Below are 12398 nucleotides of genomic sequence, written 5' to 3' on the forward strand. Positions count from 1 at the left end.
CAAACCGTGGGAATGGGGAGCTGGACAGTGGTCTCCAAAGCAGCACCGGGACAGAGAGGCTAAAGCGAAGACTATTTATGACACAATAAGAAAGCCACTGGCGTCTGCCGCCAGTGTTCCCTCAGTACGTTGGAAGAAGTCACATCCCAAGGTGAGACGGGCAGGAGCTCAGAAGAAATGGAGGCCGTGGCACTGGGCCCCTCGATGCAGAAGACAGAGGACGATGGTGGCAGTGGAAAGAGGCAAGGTCATTTCAGGGCAAAAGGGAAACGTGAGGCAGAGATGGTGAAGCCCCTGAAAGCACCTGCAGTTCTTGTGCTCTGGGACGATGTCGAGCGGCTCCAGCAAAATGATCCAACTCCAAAGAGAAAAACCTGACACCGGAGGGGCAAAGAACAGAACAGAGAGAGGCACCGAAAGAGAAACAGTCCAAAGGAAACAGAAGAATTTCTCCAGAACGGATCGTTTAGCTTGCAGAATAAAGCCTCGAACCGCGCCAGTACTCTGCCCACAGGAAGGCAGCGGCTCTTCTATTAAGCAACTGGGAGCACAGGCCGACGTGGACAATCCTGGTTCTGGCTCCAGCCTGCCATCCGGGCACCTTCTTCAGCACAAGGCTGGAGCCCTAGTGGGGGGCTGTTTTTCAGGGCGGTGGGGTTCGGCCACCAAGGGGAAGGAAGATTTCTGCTAGAGATCGCCAGCCGGAATTAGGATTCTAGACACAGCGTTGGGGTGCAGTTAAAGTCTTGTTTCCATAAAACCAAAGCATCTCCAGGTAGAATTTATAGCTCCCCTGAGCAGGATGTAATCACTTTAAGGAAATCAAACCGGACTGTGGGTTTAAAGACAGGCATTAGCTCCTCCTGGAGACACATCGGTTGGCAGAGCTGCTGGCAGGATCCAGGACATCTGTGTAGCTGTCAGGGAAATGACTGCAATGCCCACAAACTGAAAACAGCTTCAGACCATGACAGAGAGACGCTTGCGTAAGAGGAGGAGGATGGGCTTTAAAAACAAAAATCAAATTACTAAGGAAAACGAGCTTTATGGCGCTGGGAAAAAATAACCCCAGTTGATATGATGTTGTGTGGTGTTTGTATGGGTGTGTGTTGTGGGTTTGGTTTTTCTGTTTTTTTTAAGTCCGAAACAGGAGGCTCAAAGCTAAAATTTTTCTGAAATTCATTCCTGCCACCCTGAATTAGATCTTCTTGGGCTAGTGTGTAGATGTAAGTGTATAGTCTCGAAGACTAAAATGTGCATTCACAATCCTCAAGCAGGGCCTCCCCATGAAAACTGCATGGGAGTAAGGAGGCACATCTCAAAGCAAAGCCTGAAAATTCCCTCATACTTTTTAAGCATTAGAAAGCTGTTCCCTATTGAATATACAGTCTGAATCCAATACCTCTCTCTCTCTCTCTCTCTCCTGAAAACAACTTCTATTCAACACTCAATACAAACACATCCTTTGCGTCTACCATGCACCAGGCTCTCCTGTAGTCTCTCCTGGGGGCTGTAGGAAATAAGACAGGACTACCTGTCCTTGTGCGGCCCACGGGCTGCTTTGGGTTCTTTCCTTAGGATAATATGCACACAGGAGACCTTAAATAGCAGGATTAACTCTCTCTCTTTTTCTGTTCACCTTTATGGTTTCATTTCAGCAAAACCTCTTGTTATTCCAACAGACCTAGTAACGTCGTCTGCTTCTGTGAATTCACGGTACAAGAGACAAGCATGAAAACTACAGCCCCAGAGAGTGCCCGTGAAGTCCAAGGGCAGCAAGGATTACCAAGGAAAGGGCTGCTACTAGGTGCACCTGTAATAAGAACCGATCCAGGCGTGCGGATAGGGATCCAGGAAGGTTTTCCTGAGAAAATGACCCTGAGGCTGGGAACTGAGGAATGGTGGTAAGGTGAAGTGAGAAAGGAACATTCTAGTACAAGCCCACCCATAACACCATAGGAACAATCATACTCCCATCAGATGTCTAACGGGCAGTTCAAACTTTAACAAGTCCAAAATGAAAGTTGACCACCTGCCCCCAAACCCATTCTCCCGGTCTCCCCATCTCAGTAAACTGTGATTCCATCCTACCAATGGCTCAGGCCAAAAACTTTCAACCAATCCTTGCCCCCACTCTGTCGTACCACACAATCCGTCAACTCGACCTTCAAAACATCTCGAGAACCCAACCACCTCTACTGCTGCTACCCTGAATCAAACCACTACCATTTCCCTGCTCGGATTACTGTGATTTGCCTCTTCGCTGGTCTCCCTGCTTCTGTCTGCCCCTTACAGAGGGTGTCCCACGTGGTAGCCAGCGTGATCACATCCCTCCTATGCTCAGAACCCTGCAGAGACTTTCTGTCTTTCACCAAGCAAAAGCCAATGACCTTACACTATAAGTATTACAATACCTGGAAGAGAGTGCACAGACCCTCTGAATGCGGCCATGCAGTATGCACGTCACCAAGACGCACAAGGGCTGAGTTCAGGTTTCAGGCAAGGCACATCGCAGGCACAGAATGCTAAGATCATAACCTGCCTTTTCATTTATGTAGTAAGTATCTCATTTCAGCAGAACTTTACTTCATTACAAACAAATCTAGAACTATTATCCGCCTCTTCCCACTTAAAAGCAGAGATATACCGGAGACACAAGATGTTTACACAGACCAAAAATAGGCAGTCTCTAGGAAAAAATCAGACTTGGGGTCACAACGTCTTCATCCTACAACATACCCTAGAAGATCAACAACCTGAATTTATTTTAAAAGCAAAAGAAAAAAAGACTCAAAGCGCTTCACAAGAGACTCTATTTAAGATGCATCCAACGTGGAAGTAATTTGTAAGTGTCTTCTGGGGTAACATACCTGAAAGGACACACAAGAGTTTTACGGATAACAAAGAGTCGGGCATAGAGACAAACAAAACACAGCTGTCAGAGTTAAGTTAGGAAAGGCATTGCAATTTAGAGCTCTGGTTCACTTTTAAAGACCATCAGAACACATGGTAAGAAGGAATTGATCCCAAATTTATCACCTCCCAGGAAACAACTAAAGAACGATCGCCAAAACAATAATGTCTTCCTGCCTTGCTGTTGGGATCAAACTTCAGTTTCAAAGGATTTATAGTGAGTCTCCAGTTCCAAACATCTAATTTTTTCCATAATGATTTGGTTCTGTTTTTAGCCATATTCCCCTGGCCACAACCCCAAAGGGCATTTTTTTTTAATTAACTAGATTTGAGCAGGAGGTACCTAAGAGATCCAGAAAGATCTAGCTTTGGTTATCAGAGTCAACGTTAGTAACTCTGATACAGTGAATAACAACTTAGCACAGCAGACTGACCTCTACAGAGAACAGACATGATCTTGTTTTTTTCATTTCTCCCAAAAGCCAACTCAATCTCCCCTGCCTTTGTTGTTAATGATGTATAAAAGAAGACATGAATTTGAAACGTCACAGCGTGAAACCATCAGGTTAGCATGCAGAATCATTCTTTTTCCAAGGCCAGAAAAGTCAGGCTAGGAGTTGTTCTGAGTTCACATCTTGACCCAACCAACAAGCTCATGAAAAAAACCCCTACTGCCACAAGCTCTCTGGGATGATTTGACTTTGTTTCCCTAAGCACTGCCTAAGTGAACTTAGTATTCAAAAACCCACCACTACGAGAGACACCCACCTCACTCCTCACTGCTGTCATTTTTCTGAAAGTTCATAGTCACTGTAAAGGAAAAGTGGTGTGTACGAATGATCGTCTCGGCTACCATTTTAAAAGAATGTGTAAGATGAACATGGATCTAGGTCATAAAGTAGCTCGCTATTTCTTATCTTTACCAAGAAGGTTTGATATCTTTCAATTTTAATTAAAATGGTATTTTTCAGACTTTAAATATACTAACCAAAATTGTGTACGATAACATAATAAAAATTAATGATGAGTAACAACCATTGTGTTTTTTAAAGTGAAACATTTAAAAATGTTAATATTAACAACAGTCGGCAAAAATAGGGAAAGATGCATGCACAAGACTACTCGTTGTATTCTCTCTGTGATACACTGAAATTATCCAAATGCCCATCAATAGGCAGAAAGAACGATGGTACATCCACATAATGGAGTCCTATGCAGTAAAACTGAATGAAGACTGTCTCTAGATAATACTGTGGATGATCTCCAGGATGGTGAAAACAGCAAGGCTGGGAAAAAACGTGTAAAGTTACGCTACTGTTTATCTGTGAAAGAGTGGGGATATGGAAATATATATATATTTGTTTGTATTTTAAAATGTAATGATAAACTACAACTTTTTGAAAAATGGCTATAAAGGGAGAAAAGGACAGGGGTATAAGGTAGATTTCTCCGAATACACTTTTTAGGTTTGACTTTAGGATCGAAGGCAACATTTCATATACTTACAAATAAAATTTCTAAAACCCAAATCTAAAATGAAACCCATAACCTAATTATATAGCCCATTAGTCTACAACCACACAGAAAGGACCATTACCAGTGAGTTTAAAGCCTAGGATTGGGGCTCTCCATCTCTGAAGGATCTACCCTAAGAGGTGCTGGGTTTATTCCTCTTTAATGGAAAAAAATATTAAACCATTTTTAGTAATCACAACTCAGCAAAATCCAGACCGTAAAGAACTTCCAGGACAACAAACCTGCTTTCTCTAACAACAACAACAATAAAGAGGGTGCTATGGTCTGAATGTTTGTGTTCCCCCAGAATTCATGTTGAATGAAATTCTAGCCCCCAAAGGTGATGATATTTAGAGGTGGGGTATCCTTATAAGAGACCCCCCCCAAGGTTGCCTGGGTAGTTCCGTCAGTTGAGCATCCAACTCTTGATTTTGGCTCAGGTCATGGTCTCGGGGTCATAGGATTAAGTTTGGGATTCTCTCTCTTCTCCCCCTCTGCTACTTTCCCTCTGCCCTCCTTCCCTGCTCACATGCATGCATGCACTCTTTCTATATAAAAAGAGAGGGAGAAACAGACCCCCCCCAGAGCTCCCTCATCCTTTCTGCCATGTGAGCATACAAGAAGTCTGCAACCCAGAAGAGGGCCCTCACCCGACCATGCTGGCACCCTGACCTCAGACCTCCAGGACCATGACAAATACATTACTATTCATTAACTACTCAGCCTGTAGCAGCCTGAACACACAAAGACGAGGGAGAGGGAGAAGAAAGGATGGAAGGGAGCCAAAATACAAGAAACAGAAGACTTTTAAAAGAGAAAGATGTGTGAGGGGCGCCTGGGTGGCTCAGTGGGTTAAGCCTCTGCCTTCGGCTCAGGTCATGATCTCAGGGTCCTGGGATCGAGTCTCACATCGGGCTCTCTGCCCGGCAGGGAGCCTGCTTCCCTCTCTCTCTCCGCTTACCTCTCTGCCTACTTGTAATCTCTCTCTGTGTGTCAAATAAATAAATAAAATCTTTAAAAAAAATTTTTTTAGGGGCACCTGGGTGGCTCAGGGGGTTAAAGCCTCTGCCTTCAGCTCAGGTCATGATCCCAAGGTCCTGGGATCAAGCCCCACGTCGGGCTCTCTGCTTGGCAGGGAGCTTGCTTCCCCTTCTCTCTCTCTGCCTGCCTCTCTGCCTACTTGTGATTTCTGTCAAATAAACAAATAAAATCTTTAAAAAAAAATTTTTTTTTAAAGAGAGAGATGTGTGAAGCTTATCTGACTCATAATCCAACAAACAAATTTTTTAAAATTATAAAACAACTAGCATGATATACTGGTATTTGATGAGCTTTTACTTTTTCTAGATGTTTAACAGTATTTTGATTAATTTTTAAGAATTCCATAAACACAGAGTATTTATTAATAAAATAATAATATTTGGCAAAGCTGATAATGATACAAGAGGGTTCTTTATACAAATCTGTTTTATATATTACATTAAAAAATATTTTTTAAGATTTTATTTATTCATTAGAGGGAGAGAGAGCACACAGCAGGGGGAGAGGCAGAGGGAGAGGGAGAAGCAGACTCCCCACTGGGATGGGAGCCTGACATGGGGCTCGATCCAAGGACCTAGAGATCATGACCTGAGCCAAATGCAGACAATTAACCATCTGAGCCACCCAGGCGCCCCTCAAAATTTTTTCTTAATCAAACAGGAAAAAGCAGTTCTTGATTGACACAAACTGTGTGTATGTGCACACATGCACACATGGCAATCAGGAAAATGCGAACAGTGAATGACATCCATTAATGTTAAGAAATTATTGTTAATAGTTTTAGGTGTGAGAATGATATTCTGGTTAAAATCTTTTGAAATGAAATAGTTATAGATGAAAAAACACATGGAATTGGCGTCAAGATAAGCCAAGGATGGAGCACCTGGGTGGCTCAGTTGTTAAATGTTTGCCTTTGGCTTAGGTCATGATCCCAGGGTCCTGGGATTGAGCCCCACATCGGGCTCCCTGCTCAGTGGGAAGCCTGCTTCTCCCTCTCCCACTCCCCCTGCTTCTGTTCCCTCTCTCACTGTGTCTCTGTGTCAAATAAACAATAAAATCTTTAAAAAATATATAAATTAGCCAAGGCTGGGGGCACCTGGGTGGCTCAGTCAGCTGAACATCCAACTCCTTGTTTTGGCTCAGGTCATGATCTCGAGGTTGTGGGATCAGGCCCCATGTAGGGCTCCATGCTCAGTGAGCAATCTGCTTGAGATTCTCTCTCTCCCTCTCTCTTTGCCCCTCCCCTCACTCTCGCTTACACTCTCTCTCTCTCTCTCTCTAAAAATGAATAAATAAACTCTTTAAAAAAAAAAAAAAGATAAGCCAAGGCTCAGGGAATCAGTGAGGAGTAATTAAAGTCTGGCCACCTGGTGGCTCAGTCAGTTAAGCGTCAGCCTTTGGCTTCAGGTCATGATCCCAGGGTCCTGGGATGTATTCCTGCATCGGGCTCCTTGCTCAGCGAGAAGCCTGTTTCTCCCTCCGCCTGGTGGTCCCCCTGCTTGTGCTCTCTCTAAAAAATAAATAAAATCTTTTAAATAAATAAATACATATATAAATAAAATTTTAAAAGACTGGCCATATATCAACTATTGTTAATGCTCAGTGATAGACACATTGTTAGGATTATGCTCTTCTCTCCACTTTTGTATATATTTGAAATTTTGTGTAATAAAAAGTTTTGAAAAACAGCTTCTCCGTTCAAATTTTAATGTAAGGTTTGTAAAATTTCTGTACATATCCATCTTACCTCATAAGGCTTTATGAAGACTACATGAAATGAATGAAATAAAGTGAATGCAATTAAAATGAATAGAAATGCTGCCCTTTATTTTCTCCTCTGGGGGGACAGAATGAAAAGAGCACTGAGCTTGAGGTTTAAAAATCCTGACTCACTATGTTGATCATCACTTTCTTGGTGATGCCCTTCCTCACTGTCTTCCCTCTCTCAACTAGAGAGGGAAGCTCCTTAAAGACAGAAACCCTGTCTGTCTTGTTTGCCACAATGTCCTTGGTGATTAACCCCATGCCTGGGATGAAGGAATAAACCTGAGCTCAAGTTCCTGTTCAGCAACGTGGAGCGAGGACGAGGACCGCTCTATTGTGCACCCAACCTCAATGCCGCAGTACAATTGGTATTTGTGGTGTAGACCCTGGACAATTTACTTCACAGCTCCTCCTCTGTAAAAAGGAAATGATGTCTATCTCAACAAGTTGATCTGCCCTACTGTGGTTTCAAAGACCTCATGTGGCCATTCATTCACTCATCCCACAAATATTTATGAAGTCTAAAGTCCTATAGAAAGTATGGCATAGTCTACTGTTCCCATAAACAGAAGAGTAATAATAAATTGACACAAATATTAGCTAAATATAAACACCCATTCAACGACTATTTATGGAATTTCTACCATGTACTAGGCACTGTGCCACATGCTAGGAGGAACTATGAAGGTAAGTATGGTACAACTCTTGTTTTTGAGGAAGTTTGCAATCCAGTGGATGAGAAGAGAGAGAATGACGTTACAATACAAACTGGCAAGTGACATACCAGAATGGAACAGGAACACAGCACATTCCCTCTGGACACATTCTCCTACCCAAGTTGGTTTCAGGAAAAAAATCAGTTCACTTAACTTCCCAAAGTTATAAATGTCAACTCCCAAATTAAAACTGCCATGAGGTATTTCACTTTTACTTATTCACTGCAATAAGGCTATAGATTCTTTCTAAAGAAGCCAGCCCATGCTGGAAATCTTCCAAAGGAATTAGATCCTTTTGTTTTTCTGGGTGTTTGCCAGCAGTCCAAACCAAAAGAGGCAAATGGAGCTATTGGCTCATTCATTTAATATTAACTGCCAACTCCCTTCTCCCAGAACACAATGCCCTTCTATTTCAAAGAAGCCCCCTCAGCAACTTGTTCCATGTCAATCAATGGCTGAATTAAGAAAGAACACAGATTCAGGTCTTTTAGATCCAATTCCAAATACAGGGCCAACTTCTCTCTCATTAAAAATAGGATTTAATAACTCACGTAAAAAAAAAATTTTTAATAACTTACCTCAAATTCTTCCCAAAAGCCTTGTTTGACTTTATCTGTGGTCTCAGCTAATTTGCTTAGCTCTCGAACCCGGCTCTCTATTTCGGCAGCATTGATACGTGTTGTGTTGAGGGGCTAATCAAATTCAGCAGTTGGTGTGAAATGAAGAAAGTATTACAAAGTGTTAATGCAAAAAAAAACAAAAAAAACAAAAAAAAACAAAAGAGTTCCATGTTGATCATTTGTAAGGCAAGGACAGGAAATTCAAAGGACACAGTAATTCACAATAAACGTTTTCAGATACAGTTTCACTTTCTTTTCTGTTTTGTGAGGAAATACGTCTTTCTTCAATCTCCACACACACTTTACTCTGCTAACATATATTCAAACCTATTTTTCTTTATAAATAGACTACAATATTACTTAGAGCGATGATATAATCTGCCACTAGGTTTAACTTCAAGATAGCAATTACTCCAAAGTGAGTTAAGTATAATAACCCTAAGGTAACCAAAGGTTGATCTAGATGCAAACTTGGTAAAAGCTTGTTTTAAAAACTCTATGAGGCCTTTTAGAGATACACCTGGAGATAATCACGGAAATGATATAATATCTAGAATTTGTTTCCAAATGCCACAGGAGGAGGGCAGTGAGCACAGGAACAATGAAACAAGCCTTGGTTAGCTGATCACAGTTGAAGCTGGGTGATGAGTGTGGGAAGGTTCATGAGATTACTACTCTCTATTTGAAATATTCTATGTTGGGATTTTTTGTAACTTTACAAGGAGATGGGGCTTTAGCTTTCCATATGCTCACCTGCTTGAGTTGTAGTACTGTGCCCAGTGTTTCCACCATGGGATTCTTCTTGTAATGCTCCACAAGATCTGTCAAAGAGTCAAACCGTTCTCCTCCACCAACATCATATTTCAGTTCCTTTCAAGACAAGGAAAAAATCCTGCTTATTACCTTTATGTTAAATTACTGCTTTTCCCAACTGAAGTACAGAGACTGACTCTCCCCCTCGAGATCAAAGAGCTGGAGGAGTACAAAGGAGAGGAAGCAAGGATAATGGAACTGGAGAGGCCGAGCCAGAGTGAAAGAGCTGACCGGGAGGTGTGAGCAGCTCTAAGTATCGCTCAGCAACTAGGGTACAAAAAATTGTCCCCTTCCTAAGTTAACTAAGAAGTTAAAAGAAAGGTGAAACAGTATTCTTTACTATTTATTTACATATATGGGCTAAGAAACTATACAGTAGTCTTCTGAAGAAAAGGTAAATAACTACTTCTCTCTGAAACACAACAAACTCCAAGGCTGGGTAGGCAGCACTAAAAAGACCAGCATACATGTCTCTACTTTCCTCTTCCAATGAAAATTTAAAAGGGAAATTATGAACAGAGGCCAGGAAATTTTTTCTGACAAAAAGATCAAAATAGGCTATTTAAGGGAAACAACAGGAAAAGATGTTATTATTATTAAGAAAATACAATATCCTAGAAATTGTATAAGAAGATATTTGGGTATGATCTTTTATTTAAAAGTAAAATTGTGGGGGCACCTGTGTGGCTCAGTGGATTAAAGCCTCTGCCTTTGGCTCAGGTCATGATCTCAGGGTCGTGGGATCAAGCCCCACATCAGGCTCTCTGCTTGGCGAGGAGCCTGCTTCCCCCTCTCTCTGCCTGTCTGTCTGCTTATCTCTCTGTCAAATAAATATATTTTTTAAAAATCTTTAAAAAAATAAAAATAAAGGAGTAAAATTGTGATGGGAGAGTGGGGAAGAAGCACTTTCAGAATGACAAAGGAAAGACCTCTGAAAATCCTTTCTTCACTAAAAACAACAAAAACACTAGTAAAAGGATGCTTGGGTGGCTCAGTCGGTTAAGCATCTCCCTTTGGCTCAGGTCATGATCCCAGGGTCTTGGTATCAAGTCCCACATCGGACTCCCTCTGCTTCTTCCTCTCCCTCTGCCACTGCCCCGCTTGTGTGCTCTCTCTCTCCCTCTGACAAATAAACACATTAAAATTCTTAAACAAACAAACAAAAAAAACACTAGTAAAAATTGTCATCAAATTTTTCAGAACTCTGGAAATTAACCAAGAACTTGCAACACTCCAAGGAACATTTATTCAAGAAAAATGATTGCATCTTGGTAAGGAGCAAACAATGACATTTTAACTTGCCCTATATTCCCATGTATCTCTCTCTAGCTCTTCTATAGCCTTGAAAACCAACAGCCTCATAATCACGGTAGCTGTGAAAGCCAGCAACCTCGCACAGCTCGAGGAGAAGAGAATGAATTTGGAGCTCTCTCAAGAGACCGATCCCCAGAGAATAATCCCTACAGGCAAACCTCGTTTCATTGCACTTTACAAATAAATATTTTTTACACATTAAAGGTTCGTGGAAACCCTGCATCAAGCAAGTCTATTAACAGCCATTTTCCTGACAGTATTTCCTCACTTTGTGTCTCTGTGTCGCATTTTGGTAATTCTTTCAGTATTTTAAACTTTTTTATTATTATTATATTTGTTTGTTATGGTGATCTGTGATCAGTGATTATGACTTGCTGAAAGCTCAGATGATGGTTAGCACTTTTTAGCAATAAGGTATTTTTTAATTAAGGTATGTTGTCCAAAAGAAAAGTACACTGTCTACTGTTTTTCAGGCACAATGCTTCTGCACACTTAATAAACTACAGTATAGTACAGCATAAACATAACTTCTATATGTACTAGAAAACCAAAAAATTAATTTGACTTGCTTTACTGCAACATTCATTTTACTGCAACGGTCTGAAATCGAATCCATAATATCTCTGAGATATTGGGCCTATTTAGCATCTCCTTGGAAAAATCCTGTTTTCAGAGCCTATGTTTATTTGACCTGACTTAGAGCTCATTCAGCCCTGTCTTCAGGGGCTCTGCCCAAAACAATCAGCAGCAACTGTTTAATATCACAGCAGCCTGCACTGGCAATTCCAGTTAAGCCAAATAAAACACTGACCAAAATGAAAAAAGGAAAATCTAAGTAATGTCCACAGAGGGCTTGGAAAACCTCTGATATAGACAAACCAAGAAACAGACTCTTAATTATAAAGAACAAACTGATGGTTACCAGAGAGGAGGCAGGTGGAAAGATGGGGGAAATAGGTGACAGGATCAAAGAGTACACTTGTGATGGGCTTTTGAAGGAACAAGCTGAATCACAATATTGTACACCTGAAACTAAATTACACTGTATCAGGGCACCTGGGTGGCTCAGTGGGTTAAGCCTCTGCCTTCGGCTCAGGTCATGATCTCAGGGTCCTGGGATCGAGCCCCACATTGGGCGCTCTGCTCGGCAGGGAGCCTGCTTCCTCCTCTCTCTCTGCCTGCCTCTCTGCCTACTTGTGATCTCTGTCTGTCAAATGAATAAATAAAATCTTTAAAAAAAAAAACAAAATAAATTACACTGTATGTTAACTAACTGGAATTTAAATAAACAGTTTAAAAAAAAACACTAACATATTCTTAAGAATTAGAAGGCTATGTGTATGTGCAGGGCTGTGTGAAGTTCAGGGAAGATCCAAGAAAACCCTAATCTTCCCCTCTAAGTGACCTTGAGGTTCTGTACAAACAGAAAGTGAAGGCTAAGGCAGAGTTGTAATCTGCCAGAACACTGAAACTGTGCCCTAACACACACACACACACACACACACACACACACAGAGCACCCGTGGCAAAGGCTGGGAGACTTAATGGTTCACGGCATTTAAGGAAATCTCTGTTCAATCATTAACTGACCACTAAGTTAAACAAAGCAAAGACTTCAGTGGCTACGCAGAGCAAAGAATAAAGGAAAATCACAAAACACAGAAAGAGCAACAATAACTACAGAAACAATAAAAAGTAGCAA

At 41.4% G+C, this 12398-nt stretch overlaps 1 protein-coding gene across 1 annotated transcript in view; it reads right to left on the bottom strand.

The window, feature by feature from the left end:
* Positions 1–12398, bottom strand: part of PTPN11 (protein tyrosine phosphatase non-receptor type 11) — an 80560-nt gene that overhangs the window by 33460 nt on the left and 34702 nt on the right. The window contains exons 5-6 of the mRNA XM_080821919.1: positions 9323–9439; positions 8528–8641 (exon numbers count right to left, since the gene is read on the bottom strand). Coding sequence (XP_080678045.1) covers positions 8528–8641; positions 9323–9439 — 231 coding nt within the window. The remainder of the gene's footprint in view (positions 1–8527; positions 8642–9322; positions 9440–12398) is intronic.

This window comes from Martes martes, assembly GCF_963455335.1.
Source record: "Martes martes genome assembly, chromosome: 13".
Lineage (NCBI taxonomy): Eukaryota > Metazoa > Chordata > Mammalia > Carnivora > Mustelidae > Martes > Martes martes.